Genomic DNA, 17,306 nt, shown 5'->3' with positions numbered 1-17,306 from the left:
TTGAAGCTGTACATCCTGTCTAAGTTTCAGATTCAAGCACAGTGCAGATAGCAACGCCTGCAAAAAAAAGTAAAACTACAAATAAAAAGAGAAAAAGGCAGAGGTGATCACAACCACAAGTATGTACACAAAGGTCAGAGTATGTACAGAAGATGCCAGGCTCCCACTGCGTGGTCTTCAGTGAATTCATCCGAGCATCCCTCAGAACACACACACACACACGTTTGTTTTGGTCATTCCTTAAACTCCATACAATACTGACAGGATAATGCAGCATGATGGGAAATAAAAATAACAGCTCGTTTAATGTTCTCTATGCCTTTAAAGGCTAAAACATAAAAATATATTCTCTGTATAACCTAAACTCTGTCCATTTGTTGGATCTTTAACATACCATCGGAACAGGAAACATGATAAAACTAGGAACTCTTAAAGCATTTAATTCCCTGCACAGATTAGGGCATCACACACACCCACACACAGAGGCCTCAAAACATGAAGGTATTCAAGCGATGTGCAGTTACTAGTACCAGCAATGGGACAAGGAGATGCACAGTTCAAAGGAAAACATTTACTGAAACATGTTTATTTTACTTCTGAAAAGAAGACTGACACCCATCCACCTCCAGGTTCTAAACAAGATGCTAAACTGAAGAGTTATTCTTCATTCTCTCTCCTGAGGAAAGTATTTATTTACTTCATTTGTTAATTGTGTTGGTGCTGAGCATCACTGTATCACCAATGAATCAGAGAAAACAAACCAAATTAGGACTTCTCACTTTTTAAAGCAGAAGAGAATGATAAGAACATTCTCCTTATTCTGATCTACAATGAAACCACTACAACCAGCCAGAACCGGGCTGTCAGGACTGTTAAGTTCATCGTATGGATATTTTTCACCCCCACAAATGTGCAGTAAGAAGCAGAGACACATTTACAAACGTCCTCACAAAGAAAATAGGGAAGTTCTCAAACGGTCAATACTGATCTGTACAAGCCCTTTAATTTCTACTAGTTTGTTTATGAAAATAGTAAATTAAGCTCCTAAAAGCGCCTCACATTGAGACAAACCGCTCTGTAACAATGCTTTAAACATTTCAGTCGGAGTCAGATATGTATTTAAATGACTCCTGCTCTATTCACCCATCTGCCTCTTTGTACCCCTGGTTTAGAATTTCACATCTAATACTGCTGATGTCAGTCTGGGCTAAATGACTTATAAATGAGACAACAGCTCCTGATGAAACATCTAGAAAGGTTTTAGCTTTGAACAGATAGCTAACTATCCTGGCAGCCTTCAGGAAAGTTCTACTCTTCTCATAATGAACAATTCAAAAAGGAGACTTAAAATTTCAAATTCATAATCATACTTATTTGGAACAATGGCATCAAACTGCAGGAAGTGTTCAAACTTTCTGCCCTGGCCATAAAACAGTCTGATGCGTTTATTGAGGAGCTTTAAAGATGCTTGCAGGTGAATTTTGGTTCCGGTAAAACTGAGGTAAACCAGCTACTCCTCCCTGCGATCCATTTAGCAAATGTATCTAGATAAAATGTCAGTCTTGCTTCTTGGAAAGAAAGAAAACAAACATGTGGTTTTTTTTTTCCTAAAATGTCACCACTTCCTTTTCAAAGTCTCAGACTTCTTTTTCGCTCCCTGCATATGAAAATACCAGGACAGGAACTTCACAGATAAATTAACTTTTTCATTTTTCCAGAGTGAAACCTATTTTGTTTTATTTACTCAAAAACAAATGATGCAAATATGACTTAAACATGGATGTTTTACAGCAGGCTTAAGAGCAGGATTCGTTTATTTATCCCATCTCCATGTCTACACACACACACTAAAGTGGTTTATCTCAAAGAAAAACGTAACATATCCCGTCTGATTATCCCTTCAGTTGTTGAGAACTGCTTACATCTCTGATTAACACTGAAAGTTTTTTTTTTTCATCTGCACTTGTTTTTTTTTTCTCTTAGCTTTCTTCAAATAAGAGTGAGATATATGAGCTGTAAAGATTTATGTACACAACTTTTTTAAAGCTGAGAAGCATCATCTTGCTCACCCCATCGGCTGATGTGTCACATGCGATCAGCTTGTGCTTCAGTCACAGTAAGAGACCCCCCCAAAGGACAAACACTGATGCCATCAGCACCAGGTCTGCCGGGTTTTCTGCTGCTTAGGCCGAATCTTACCGCACTAAAAGCATTTGGCCGCACTACTTGCGCGTTCTGTATATGAAGGACATATTTTTGCTAACCACTATAAGAGTCTGGTCAGGTAAAGATATATGAAATAGAGTCCATCCCATAAATAGATATACCAAGCTGGACAACACATGCTTAAGGATGACCCCGTATTGTTGCAGGAAGTAAAAGTGTGTCAGCTAAAAAGAGACAAAGATCTTTGGCTCGAGCCATGCTAAAAAGAAAAACAAACGAAATAAACCTACCAAACACTGACGCCCACATGAAACCACCCTCTCCGTTTCCCTGAGCTGCTGCAGCCCACTGATTAACTGGACACGTGCCTCCTTCCTCCCACTCCCAACAGTGAAGCCTCAGCTGGGACCAGCCAAGGAGGAGGGCTGCCTGCCTACGCTGAAGCCCAAAGCACAGTACGATGCAACTGTAAATAAGGCAAATACTGGAACAGAACTCGATCAAGGAGAGGTGAGACGCCATCGCCTCCTGTGCGGCCTTTAAAACGGCAGGGTGGGGAACACAGTGATGCAGACGAGTGCTGCTCCTGCTGGCCACCAGGAGCATCGGTACGTCAGGCTGGACAAGCGTACTGTCAGCGGGAACACAGGGAGGACGAGAAGCGACGTGAATCTATAGTGCAATGGTTACGACATAAGACTATGTTTATATTCATGTTCTCTCTTCTTTAGAACTACCCCCCCTCCCCCAAACACCTTTACTGACAGTACTAAAGTGCTGATAGAGGCCCTCGAGGGGCCCGCTGACGTCAACAACACAAACGTTCTTACAGAGAAACTTTGACGGACTTTTACACAAGTGTTTGTAAACAGAACGTCTCAGGAACAAATGCATGTCTATGGTACATGTGCAACAGCAGTTCTCATATTCCTACAGTATGAACTTTATATATAGATTTTTTTTTTTTTAGTTGCATTCAGTTTTAGAAAAATGTTTATGAAAAAAAAAAGGTCTGGCTGCCAAGCAAGCATGTGCTTTTTTTTGTTTTGTTTTTTTAAAAAGATGTTTTTTCCTAAATTTTCTCCATGATTTTTAAAGTACTTTCAGCTGAATAAGATGTATAACTGATTTACTTATGAGCGCATATCCCTAACCTCTCTTACTGTTCAGTTTATATACCGTCCCGTCCTGCGGAGGTGACTCGATTTATTCCCCCTTTTTGTTATCTCTGTAACTCTAAATGAGGTGCCCTGCGTGGCCTTGGTGAGGCCAGACTCATGCGCCAGGGTCTCACTCAGTAAAAGCTCAAGCAAACAGAGGATCAGGCAAAGGTGGGGCGCTGCAGCTGCAGGCCGGGTGCAGCCCTACCGGGCGGGGCCATTGCACCCGTTAGGAGCGATAGTCTTTTTTACTGTACGGCTTGTTCCCCAGGATGCTGTCCACCTCGTGGGTGATCGATGATGACAGCTTTGGTAGGACCTGTAAAGAGAAATGATGAACATGATGTTGGATTCAAAAACTACTATTAGATTAACAGATCTAGATTTTATTTTAAAAACCAAGATTCGTCAATCAGATTTGTCGCAGTTTTCTGACTCGTTTTTGCTGGTTTAACCAATTCCTCTCTAATATGTTTTAAAGGTTGGAGGATTTCTAGACACCTCTAACTGGGACAAAGAGTACCCAGAACACAATGGAGGCCACATATAGCTTGACCCATGACCTCCAGGCTAAGCCCTCCTGAAAGTATCTGGCAACATTGCACTGTTACAAAATGAAACAGTCTTATCCATGTTTTGGAATCCGATAGCAGACCACTACAGACCAGCAGAATGAGAAGTCATGCAGTTATTTGTAAAACGGAGGCCACATTCACCCCTCTAGATTAAATCGTATATCAAAGAACCAAAAATATGTTTAGTAAGTATCATATTGGTTTCGTTGCCTTACAAAAACGTTTAGCTTAGTTCTTTAGGTGAGCTCAGACAGCCATAAAGCAGCGCCCCGGAGCACATGACTTATTCAATGACAGATCCGCCTCTTAAAGGGTGAATAGTACAGAGTTGCTTTACGCTTCCATTAGCAATAAAAGGGTTAAGCATTATGATAGCTGCAGCCTTCCTGTTATCTGCTCTCTCACAGCCTGTAATGATGCTTTGGTCATGAATGAGTTTGGTGCAGCGTTAGTGTGTCGATTAAGGAGCAACTGTAATATTAGTCTATCTGATGATTGATGAAATTTTACCTGACTGATAAGAAAACTATTGAAAGTAACTGTAGGACTATGTTGTAAAGGGCAGACTGGGGTAAAAGGCCTTACGCAAACATATCACCAGAACGATTGACATTAGGAGGACCACTAATTTAGATGGTCCACCCCGGAAAAGAGCATCCTCCACTATACCTTTAAGCTATATGACTTTTAACTTGTCATCAAAAACCTTCGAATTTCTACACGTAGAACTGTTTTCTTTGTGTAAAATTTCCATGAAGGAAATTTTCTAAGATGTTTCATTTATCCTCTCCTGACCTCAAGTCCTAATAAAAACAAGTAATAAAAGTTTTGTGTCACCTTGTTAAATAGCAGATCTCCTTCTGTCTTAAAACACAAGACTTGGTAACAATACATTTAGCCCAGAAAAGATTTGATTCGTAAGAAACAGGTGTCTGAGTGGCATTGCTGCATTGTGACGTCAACAGCAGGGGGCCAGCAGACATGTTGTGGAAAGTCTTGTTTTGTTCTTAACAGCTTTTTGCAAGATGCGAGTACAATTCTATACAAGTTGTTCCTTTTAGAAATACCAAAGCTTCTAACTTTCTGTCTGCAGCAACAAACTAACAGCTGATAAGTGTTGCTTGCATTCCCTATGCCTTTTATTTATGCTGCAAACATCAGAAAGGTTCAAGGTTTTTTTTTTTTCTTTGGTTAGTGTTAATGGCCAATCCAGCTGAAGATCTCCTGATTAACATCAGATCTCTTACCTTCCCTTTGGTCATCACTAGTTAGCCTTTGAGTACAAAACGCTTTAAGTAACTTAATTATTCCTAAACACAAGTTCAGATTAACATCACTCCGCTTTATCATTGTACCATTTTTCATGAATACACCCTTAGAATTTAAAACTATAAAGATGGAACATTGTTGTTTATCAACTATCCAGATTTTTTGGCATTCAGATTAAATATGCGTTAGAAGTTTTGCTGTTATTGCAGCAGTAACGACTGTCGGTAGAAATCCAACCTTTGATTAAGAATCACAGGAGTCATATTTCTTGGCTCTCAATGATTCATTTAAGATAAATATTCTTCAAATCCCCAGAAGTTCGGCAGAACATATAACATTATGGATTATATTATAAAAGGAATAATGTGATGAGGATATTGATTTTCACTCTCCTAAGGCTTCTTGTTGCTTTTTGTCCTCATGATCTCTCCACATACCTATGAGCATAAAGATACTGTTCATAAAGCTCTACAGTATATCAGACTGAGCCATAAGAAAGTCAAACAATCTGGCCAGAATGTTATTGGAAAGTAACGGCTGTAATCAACCAGTCCTGTTTAGAAAATGCAAATGCAAACGAGTAAAGAGAATGTTTTTAATAGTTTGGGTTTTACTACTACAATAAAAGACTTTTAGCTTTTTTTAATATCTTTCCTAGGGGTACCAATAAGTCTGAAGAAGCTGCAAACCCCTTGTTATTTCCACCCATGTTGTTGTGATGCTAAGAAGTCTGTCAAATTTAAAAATTTAAATGCATCAATTATTCAGTGGGTACATTTTTTTATTATGCATTCAAATGAATTCATCAAGATTTTTTAATCCATTCCACATGTACCCAATACTATTAACATTATAAATAAAAAATACAGATTTTAGGTGGAAAGTATGTTTCTCTGCACTTTTCAAAGTAAAACTCATTTCCATATGTGCCTGTGTTGTAATTCATGGTGTGTGATAAAAAGGTCTGGCAAAAGGAAAACTACATGCCTCAGGAAATGTAAGAGTAACATTTTAAAGCCCAAATATCAAATGCACAGAGGGCAGGTTTAGAGCACGCACAAGCAGACATGGGAGGGAAGTCAAAGCATCAAAAATCAAGGAGACAGGGGATGGTCATTACTGCAGGCCAAGCATAATACGAAGTAGGGACGTAAAAACCAACCAGTATGCTAACCCCATTAAAAAACAAGTCTTATCAGCCGAGCAGGAAGTGGTCGAGAGCGCATCTCCAATCCCCTCGGCTACTGATACGCGGTTGACCTTATTAACATGGTACAGTAAAGCCTGCTCAAAGGCCGAACTCTACTCAGGAGTGGAAGAACTGAGAAATCAGAGCCCGATGAGATGGGTTTTGCTTTAAGAAAAAAAAATGCTTAATGTGCTCTGCAGGAACAGAAAAACGTTTTGCGGCCTCACCTGGATCGCTCCTATGTTCTCCATCAGCTGGTCCGTGTTTGACGCCCCTAAAAGGACAGAGCTCACCCCCTCGTTTCGTAGGCACCACGCTGCAGAAGACCAGTAAACATTGATGACATCACCAAACACACACATCGGGCCACATCCATCACACACACACAAACGCATGCTGCTCAAAATAACACTTTTTCCATATTGAAACCAAGTAAACTATAACAGTATAACTGGATACACATATTAGCTACTGTACGCTACACATTAGTGTTACACAACAAATAACCTAGATGCATTTTGTTTGATTATGAATAAAAGAGCATCTCATACCTTGTTGCTTGGTATCCTGTACTCATTCAAAGTGATTAGGATACATTAAACAAGTAGAAAATTACACAGGAGTTGCTCTGCAACACTAACATCCTAGATCACTGAATAATTGAAATCAACTTTAATCACATGGTTTTGAACTGGATTAAAAAAAGGGTTTATGGAATCCTGCTATGGTGTGGAGGTAATTCCTGCTATGCTGTGGAGGATGAGCGCATGACCAATATCCGAGCTGTCACAGCTGTGAGTCCCGATCCTGCTGACCTTTGCCGAACGTCTCTCCCCTCTCTTGTAACCCACTTTGCTGTCTACGTACTTTCAAAACTAACAAAATAAAGTCCACTAGAGCCTAAAAATAATCTTAAAAAAAAAAAATGATTCAAGCTGCCATCCTCAAACAATGGTACCACCTTGGGTGTCACATCTGCACCAGGATATTAACCTAGAGAAACTCCCTACATATATTAGTTTTATGAGGTGTCCACAGCTTCACATTCAGTTTCAGGATTGATCCAGGGCACAACATGCTGTTCTCAGAATCCCTAAACTAAACCATGGAAAATATGGAGCCCACTGTGCTTTTAAGGGAACCCCTTCACATATTTTTAAAACTTTTCTTCATTTGCTGGTGCAGAGTAGTGTGAATTAAGCCATGTTTACTACATTAAAATTTGTGTTTTTCTTTGTCTACCTGCTCAGGGTGCATCTTTGCATTAATATTTATGGTAGTTCTTAGCTTGATTTGTGGACATTTAAAGTTGGATTCTGTAAACAAAAGGCTAATTATTGTGATGAATGCATTTCACAATAGATATATCAGGCATTTGAATAGATCCTCCTCTTTTGTGTCTACTTTGATCCAGGACACTTTGGATGTGGATTGCTGCTCTAAATTATCATCCGTAAGAAGCACAGATACACGATCTAGGACAAAATCTGCAAACCTCTCAGAGTACAGAAATTGGTGCAGTTTTTCTTTTTTAAATTCTCATCAGTGAACTGTGCTGAGGATAAGCAGGAAATCTGACATTCTGCGATCGCCCTGAAAAAAAAAAAAAAAAAAAAAAAAAGAACGGACACAAAAATAACATATCCCTGCTCGGTGTGCGATTATAATTGGAGGCTGTATTACGCAATACAACTGAATGCTTTTGCAATTCAGGAAGCTTTAGTTGAAATCAGATTAAAACACAAAGGGAGTTAAAATGTTGCTATAAAAATAGTAGGATTATGACTCAATGCAATTCTACCAAACTGAGATTACTACCCAGTAAAGAGAACACTTGAAGCTTTTTCATCTGGATTTGACACAAATACATGATGCCTAATGGCCTGAAAAACTCCACCAACATCTATTAACTTCGCTCACTTGTCATATTCAATGGCTGATTCCTGGATTTAACACCTGCTTCAAATGCACAGCCTCAAGCTAAAGGCAGGGTATTTTCTTTCTGCCACAACATTTGAGTCTAAAGGACGACAGAGTTCATATAAATCTGCTGTGCAGCCTTTAGAAGCTCTGAGAGGAGTTATGGAAATTGGCTGTTCACTAATGGGCTGTGAAACTTAATTTATGCCTGTGTTTTACAGTTAGGGTGAAGAATCTGCAGCAATCCAATCTGAGATTGCAGGCAGTCTGTGATTTATGCAGCTCATTTCTAAAGTCTGATGGTTTAACAGGACTCTGCACCTTGGAGGTTTGTCACTTTGCTGCCAGTAGTAAATAGATTTCTGTCACTTGCTGGATTGGTAGATCCTATTTTGATGCAGAGACTCATAGCTGTTAAATGCATGAGGCAACCGCAGTTTACGTTTTTGCATGCAACGTGTTGACATTCAGCATGTTTCTGTCCTAATTATAGGAATAAGTTGGATCCATGTTTGTAGGCGATACCGTGTTTATGTCTCGTTCATATAAGAAGGTGCTCTGTGAGTCAGACAGACACGTGACAACACAACATGTGAAACCAGACAGCTGCGAGAGCGCCACTGACCCCGGGCCCGTCCGAGGCAGAGGGACGGACAGACAGACAGAAAGAGAGAGAGCGGCAGAGTGTATCTGCGTACCGATGGCGAGTTGGGGCAGTGTGCAGCCCAGCCGCTCCGCGATTGCCTGCAGCTCTTTCAACTTCGCCTGCTGACGCCGGCCCTCCTCGCTCAAGATCTTGTCCTTCAACCACTGGTAGCCCTGTTGAAAACATAGCACACCTGCTCAAAAACACAGCCCCGCTCACACCGTTGTGTCACCAGGGCCTGTTTTTAAACATGTGACTCTGTCTTCGGCTGTCAAAACCTCAGCTGGGGTGAACACTGCTGTTCCTTCTCACACAGCACGTTTTTATCTTTATTAAGAGATGGGAATCCTGATCGGGCTGGGTCGCTTTACTGAAAATATAAGATAGCAGTGCCCAGCTGAGGGAAAAACATCTCAGTCAAAGAATCTATTGGTTACGCAGCTAAAGTGCCAAAAGCACACAACATCTACAGGCAACACTGAGCCAAACACGAAGCAAGAACTGAACAACACCAACAGAAGGGATCTGTTTCATGAACCACTTAGTGATAAACAATCCACAGACATAAAACATGCCACTTCACCACAATGGGACACAACAGCGTGAAGGGTAAGGAGGGTTTTTACGTTTCATGAGTTTCTGGCTGTTCCCTGAGATAAATCTCCTTTTTAAAAACTAGTTCACATAAACCTTAATACCCTCACACTTATAAGAAAACCTGTTTATAAATCACCTTGAATTATTTTTGAGTGTCCGATTAGAACTATTTTTTATTGTGCACACATACATGCATGTGTATGTTATATAGTCTGTGCATTAAAATGTGTTGGGCCAGAGCCCGATGGTAGATAAACAACATCGAAGAGGTGGACGATGTCAACAAGGCACTGACAACACACACACAGCTGCACAATATGCAGAGGTACCGAACCTGAAAGAGACAGAAGCATAATAAAACAAACAAGCTGCAACCAGTGGGGGAGGGGGAACACAGAGGAGTGAGAGTGACAAAGATGAACGGAGCGGTTGCCGATCAGTGGCATGGTGCTGGGTCTACCTTCAGAGATGCCCGAGAGTAGGGAGGCACCCTGCCGTCGTATTTCCCTGAGATGATCCCGCAAGCCAGCGGAGACCATGTCATGGCCCCAACACCTACAAACAGAAGAGTTTGTCATCATCATCAGAAAGAGTTGCTGACTATAAGGTCCAACATTATGCAAAATTCATACTATAAACATTTTGTAACATTCATATGTCCTGAAGCCTGCGCATGAGATTCACAAATGAGAAAAAAAAAACCTTTGACCTCTATAATTATCTTTCTCCACCTTTTAATGTGTGCTCAAAATGCTCTGTTTAAAAACTATGCCCTTTATGATGTCATAAGGGGAAATGAGCTGTCCAGAGCTGTCTGTAGCATTCCATAAGTCAAGCTCCGGCTATATCTTGGGTATTGTTTGGTGCTCCTAGGCAATCTTTAAGAACTCTGACTGTTTGTCATGGTTGCGGTTTGTGGACCGTTAGCACATTTTTGTAATACTCCCTTAAAAAAGATACACAACAAAAGACTTCAGGACTGACGAAAGTACTGAACTGTAAATTCTGTGTTCCAATAAAAACATTTTGATTAATCAAAGAAGCCAAAGTTTATGTGCAGAACATAACTCCATTTAAATTAAATATAGGCTAGCTAATGGTGTTGATCATGTGGCTTATTTCCTTTCTGACATAAACATCTCAGGTTTTCAAATTACAAAGAATTGAACTGCAGTATGTTAAAGATAGGCTCTGTGTATGAACCTTGATGCTCTATATCTCTCCGGTTCTTTTTCCTGAAAGGAGATCACTCAGGACAGACTCTTTAAGTAACACTTCATAACTTATATGTATTACATCTGCCACATCATCTTATTTTACATCATACTCGTTAGCAGATGAGTAGATATCATGACTCCAGCCTTATCAAAATATTACACTTCATTCTTAGCTGAAGGACACCACTCTTATTACATTTTCAAATCTTTGTCACGTACGGAATGAAGATTATAACTGTATATCCAAACAGAGGAACTGTCTTAATTAGATTAAAACATCAGTTCTGACGCACAACAGGGAGCCATTACCAAGGTGTAATAAACGCACACATCATCAATCATAATTATCCTAACAAGTATTAACTATTTAGGAATATAGCCATTGTTGAATCTTTTTAATTTAGGCAAAAAGTACATTAGTCTGTAAAAAACAGCCTTTTTGGCTCATCACTAGCTGAGCTAAAGGTCAGTGTAAATGTTAATTAAATGCTTAACATTTCCACTTTTTAAAGGCATCAACATTTAAAATAAAAAAAAAACATTTTTAATGAAGTAGAAGCGAGGGAGACATTTAAAATGTATTTTATGTGTGATTTGATGTTTTTTAAATCTATGTTGGAAAATTAAAATTGCTATAAAAACCATTCTATGATTCCAAAATAGAATGGTTATCAAAAGTATCAATACTACATCGAGATACATAATCTGTATGCTATTGATCCCAAAGATAAGTGTTGCTTTCATATTTTTGCTATTGTTAATTTCAGGTCTGTTATCCATTTAAGACATTTATTTAAGTAGATTCTGTAGTTCTGGTGAGAAAGCATGTTCCATGGTCCGTCTGAGGAATCAGAGTTTCTGATGTTTTAATCTAACTAGTTCAAGTTTTTTTTTATTTTCTTTAGTCCAACTGTTTTTAATATTCTTTTTTTTTTCTGCGTTGTTTTTTTCCTACTTGCTTTGATTCTGTTTTATTTTCCTATATTTTAATCATGTAAAGCCCTTTGCATTGTCTTTGTACTGAATTGTGCTATACAAATAAATTTGCCTTGCCTTAAGTTTATTTTCTTTTATGCCTTTAATTATTTGTCATTTTTAATCCCAGAGGTATTGAAAATGATATCAAGACATTGATTATTTTCCTGGATTAATGATATAGAGTTTGAAATTGTAACATTGTGACCACCCAACTAAAACGGTCAACATTATAATACATCAATTGACTTTAGTGTTATAATTAAAGCCGTTGAATCTAAGATTCTATTTAAAACTAACATTAATTCCAATGTTATGTTTATAATGCAAATTTTAAATAGGAGGTAAGGAATATTCCAGCTACAGCTCACGCATCCCAGTTACCATTTAAAGACATTTATTCTTCTTCTAGATCCATGCTCACCTATCTTATGGAAAAGCTCAGGAAGCTGCACCTCCACCTTCTCCCTCTGGAACATGTGATACTCTGCCTGCTCACATATAGGAGGAATCTGGTTGAACTGCCTTGCCACGGAGTACGCCTCCTAAAGAAGCACATCAAATAAACCAAATCAGGCATCAGCAGAAAGAGAAGGAAAATCAATCCAATCTTTAATTTTCATTTCTAACATTCTCATTTTGGTTTTCTCACCATTATTTCCATCGGGCTCCAGCGGGATGTTCCCCAGTACATGGCCATACCCTGGTTTATTACATGCGTCATAGCTCGTACAGTTTCTGCAGAAACGCATAGGAAAATACCCTGAGCTCTGCTGTTGTGTTTTCTGCAGCACACTGCTCCACCATAAATCTGCTCTAATTTTACAAAGAAAAATACATTTGTTATCCAAATATCACAGGCAATTATGTTAATTAGAACCCAGAGAATCCTGATGACCGTGACATCTGCTCTCAACAAGGCAAGACTTGAATGATACTCAGGCTAATATTTACAAGGATCTGCTTTAAATTTGAAGCATGCAACATGAAACAGGAGCCAAGTGAGATGAATAAGAGATGACAGCCATATGTGCGGCAGTTCAGATTTTTAATCGCACACAAAGTGGGTTGACACACAGGATGGCAGCTTATGTATCTTAAGCAGAGGGGGTTAAAAATACGTCATGGATGATTACTTTCCTTCCCTCTAATAGACATGTTGAATATTAAAGAGATTCATCTCAAAGCATTGTAGCTTCAGATTAGTATATCTTATTTAAAGAAGGGATTTCGATTTGGAGACAAATCTGGCACGTGCCAAATGAAGTCTCCCTTTCGCCTGGCTTTAATTTCTGTCTTTTCATTGGCTGGAGTGACAGTTTGTTTTGTGTGTGAGGCAGCGGAGCAAAACATGAAACGGGTTAGATAACGATCGGGCTTCCCAGACAAGAGCAGAAGCACAGGAATGTAATAAAATAAGATTGCATCAACCCCTCAGTAATCCTGCAACCATCTATTAACTTTACGGATGCCCTGCTTCTGGAAAAAAATCGCTCCTTCTTATCATTCTGTGGATTCTTGGCTTAAGAGGTATTTTTTCTGAGGTGAAAGAGGAGCAGTTAAATATCTTTTTGACTCTGTTTACCCCCTCAGTTAGGAACAAAATGAATGGTTTAACCACTAAGTTAAATGGTGGTAACAAATAAAAAATAGCATTTTTCAGAAATGTGAGATAATTTTTAATGAACGAGTCCAGTGAAGCGACAAACTAAAGGCAGAAACGTGACCTTAGGCTCAACTTTAACCGTGAGAGGAAGTTCTACCGCTGCAACAGATGGACACTGAGCGTCCAGCTGAGCCCACACACAGTTAGAAATGCTGCCATTTAAAGGTCTCCAGCATCAGCATCTATCATCATTCCCACTGTGGAGGTGGAAGCACCCGGACCACAGGAGGCGTATAAAAATAGACGTTTCAGTTACAGAAGGATAGTACATCCAAGTCTTCGCATTGCAGTAGTCATAGAGACGAATAGGAGGTTTTTTTTCATAGAAACATTTCTAAACAAAAGGAAAACAAAAACAAGGTGGAAATATCCAGTGGGACAAACAGAATTACCTTCCATTGGTGTGTTCGGGTCGGGTCTATTGGCGAAGACTACATCCACGTAGTCTAACTGCAGTCTTTCTAAAGAAGCCTTTAAACCTGAAAAGAAACTCCACAGTAAATGAACATGTTTCCACACCTATAACATCCAACCTTATTAGCAAATATACTGAAGATATTAACCTGCAGTTAATAAGTGGGAAGTTTTCACTTAATCCAGTAACATGTTGCAACAATACTTACCTTCTATAATGTGTTTTCGAGATAAACCTCTTTCAGTCTCTGCTCTGTAAAACAGGAAGCAGACTATGAGTTATTAAAAGTTATTAAGCTGCTTTCTTCCAACTAGCCATTTTCAGAATGAACCAGGTCTAAGTTATGGCTTTAAGCCCCACCCCTCCCTCGATAGACCTGTCAGGATAACAAATGCTGTCCCAGAATATTTGCTATACACAATAATATTGTCATTCTGTTTCAATCCAAAGTGTTGCTACACTGCAGCTGCTGTGTTAACCAGCATTTCTGAGGCTCGCTACTCCTCAATCTTGAAGGTCTCTTGCTACACTTAATACACTAAGGAAACGATAAGGGAAGGGGTGAGTGGAGACTGATGTACCAGAGCAAAACCTATTTTTATCCGTCAGACTTTTGGTAGAAAGAGAGGTAGACACAAGGAAAACTAAAAATATTAAATAAAAGTATTCAGCAAAATTTAAGTTATTTATTTCATTTGTTTTTTAATACAATGACATTTAAATATTTTTCTTAGTATGCCTAGTGCAGAGAGAACATCATCTGATCATCCGTGAAACATGAGATGTTTTCAGCTTCACTTAGAAGAACCTGACAACAGTTGACATATGATCCCATTACCGGCGGGGGCATCGGCATCAGATGGGGCAGGAGAAATTACACAAGGGGATAGTTTTTCATTTGGCATCAGGATAAAAACTTACTTGCCGCCCCAGAAAATCTTTGTGGTTATCACCAGACTGGAGCGTCTAAAACAGAAGATGACAGCACATCTGTTAAAACAGCTGCCACATGAACCCGCTGAGTCACTGAAAACCTCAAACTAATGCAGAGGAGACAAGTGATTTCTGCATCTTGCACAAGAGTCTGGTCTTGTTTTCCAGCACATACTATAACGGGTAACTTACACACATCTGTAGGGGAATAATGAATTCAAACTTTACTATTTAATGTGCGATACTGACGTGTTCTGGTGCAAGTTTAGACCTTGATCTGAAATCAACTACAAAAGCTAATCACAGATCAACAAGAAGTTCATCCATTATTCAGCCTCGTTGAGAAGGAACACTGGAGTAAAGGCCTCCTTTAGTTTAGTGTTTGGTGGACTGGGACCTTACTGTTCTGCTTCACAACACATATTACAAAGCCTACTATCAGGTTAGAGATGAGGGTTGATAAAAGATACATCAGGCGAGCTCTGTTGCTGCAACGGAAATTTAAAAGCATCAGGCTGGATTACAGAGAGACCATACCTCCATCCTTTCTTCTTTATGATGTTCCCGAGCACCACCTCTGCCCTGCAAAGCAAACAAAACGAAGCAGAGATTAAATTAAGATAGCGCTAAGAAGATGTGAGGGTTAAGGTTGGATTTCTGGATTAAATTGAAGCGCTGAGTGCACACCCCACACTCTAAGGAGCACCTGTTAAGGATCTGATGGTGTGAATCAGAGGGCCGGTCAGAGTCAGCGGGTCCTGAGACACCGCTAGGTGTCTCATTAAAAGCTGAAGGGGTGCTAATGAGCGATATTACTATCAACATGGGGCTCATTAGGACTGGCCAGAAAGCTGTTTGTGTCTCTGTGGTTCTCTTGCTCTGACAAACAATGAGATGACACCCGGTTGCTCAATGAAAGTCTTTCAGACACTGAGGCCATGAACAGAGAGGAAGGAGTTTTGTCTTTTTGCTTTTATTTTAGTGTCAGGAACCAGTATCTGTAGAGCTAAACACCAGGCTGCAAGCTGGAATCAAAGACTTTGAGCAAAAGGATACTCTGAGAATCAGACGAGGACAGTTCAAGACAAAACTTTAGACGTCTGTCAATCATAAAAGTAAAATAGGGATATATTTGCATCACTTCTTTGGTAGGATAATGGAGTGATGGTGGAAGGACTGACAGTGGTCAGATCAGAGGGCCCGGTGTCGCCTGTGTACGGCAACGTGAAGGTTTCCGTGAATGGGTGAAAAACTGAACGTAATGTAAAGAGCTTTGGAGTCCCCTAACTAAAAAAAGGCACTCTGTAAATACAGACCCTTGACTGTTTTTATAAATGATGACCCAAATGTTTAAAAATCCTTTTGTAAAAAAAAAACAACAGCAAAAAAAAAAACAAACAAGAGAAAAAGATGGGAAATCCTAAATATCATGTTGTTGCTCACTTTTAGTTCAAATGTAAATCCTCTTGTTGGGCAGACACAAAAATATATGTTTGAATTAATCTATGTAGCATTTGGGATTTCATTTCAGAAACATTCTAGCTGGAGCTAAATAATTTATTAAAATGAGAACAATGATGAGGAACACAAGGAGCAATGAGGAGCAATATCTTAGGACGATCCTTAAGATACGACTAATTACTACAGTAGATAATTGACCTTCTACTTATTAATCTATGAATATTTTGTAAGTAGAGAAAAAGTTACATTAGATCCCCAAGAAATCAGTTGGCTCGAAATCAGAGGGTTTATAGTAGATCTTAGAATCGGTGAAAGCAACATTTCAAAGCACCACTAGGTGACCCTGCCAGCAACACCCCTGAATATAAAAGTTGTTAATAAAGAAATAAGACTAAGAGTCAGCTTTTTATTGTGAACCAATTGTTTATAAACAAAAAGCAGTTTGTTTTGGACAAAAGATCATAACATGCATAAAATAGGAGAAAACCGAACTGGACCTATGATTAGATGGTGGAATATCTAGAAGTGTTTCAGGCTACATTTGATCCAGGGATCATGGCGAGCTCTAAGAGGCAGACTTGGAAGCTCATTGCCGAGCAGATCAATGCATTGATTGCTCCGTTTTCACACACTAGCCTGGAAGGTGAGAAGCACTGCCATGTTCTGCAATCCAAACTCGGAGGAGATTATGGCACACATAAGAGCCTGAGGATACTCTAGGGCTGCAACCAATTTTTATTTTGCTAATCCATATCTGTTGATAATTTTTTTTAGATTAATCAATTAATAATCTGATAACAAAAGGTTCTTCAAAGACATTTTTTTAATAATAGAATTAAACCATGGGAAAATAAAACTCTTCCACTGGAGGAGTTCTGGGTAGAGCATATTGACAGACGGAAATGTTTTTCATTTTTTGCTAAATACAATCTTTTTTTTTGTCGTTTTAAAATTTTAATATAATTACTACTATAAGTGGGTTGCTCTATCTCTATGCTCTTTTTCCATATTTTTTTCTGCTTAGAACTCACTAAAAGACCTCTTTTCAGCATCAACATAAGCATAAGGCTTAAGATGCTTTGTGAATAACTTTTTTTTAACCATCAGGCAATTATAT

General features: G+C 39.1%; 1 protein-coding gene across 6 annotated transcripts in view; it reads right to left on the bottom strand.

Annotated features, from left to right (window-relative positions):
• Positions 1-17,306, bottom strand: part of kcnab2a (potassium voltage-gated channel, shaker-related subfamily, beta member 2 a) — a 67,143-nt gene continuing 49,837 nt past the window's right edge. For all 6 annotated transcript variants that reach the window (XM_038307851.1, XM_038307852.1, XM_038307849.1 and 3 more), the window contains 10 exons: positions 15,266-15,310; positions 14,717-14,761; positions 14,004-14,047; positions 13,773-13,859; positions 12,367-12,452; positions 12,139-12,259; positions 9,983-10,077; positions 8,978-9,098; positions 6,587-6,675; positions 1-3,645 (listed from right to left, as the gene is read on the bottom strand). In XM_038307851.1, coding sequence (XP_038163779.1) covers positions 3,556-3,645; positions 6,587-6,675; positions 8,978-9,098; positions 9,983-10,077; positions 12,139-12,259; positions 12,367-12,452; positions 13,773-13,859; positions 14,004-14,047; positions 14,717-14,761; positions 15,266-15,310 — 823 coding nt within the window. In that variant the 3' untranslated portion in view covers positions 1-3,555. The remainder of the gene's footprint in view (positions 3,646-6,586; positions 6,676-8,977; positions 9,099-9,982; positions 10,078-12,138; positions 12,260-12,366; positions 12,453-13,772; positions 13,860-14,003; positions 14,048-14,716; positions 14,762-15,265; positions 15,311-17,306) is intronic.

This window comes from Cyprinodon tularosa, unplaced genomic scaffold (genome assembly GCF_016077235.1).
Source record: "Cyprinodon tularosa strain WSP-4 unplaced genomic scaffold, ASM1607723v1 ctg621, whole genome shotgun sequence".
In the NCBI taxonomy this organism is placed as follows: Eukaryota; Metazoa; Chordata; class Actinopteri; order Cyprinodontiformes; family Cyprinodontidae; genus Cyprinodon; species Cyprinodon tularosa.
The sequence above is the reverse complement of the archived record's forward strand: the minus strand, read 5'-3'. Positions and strand labels throughout refer to the sequence as shown.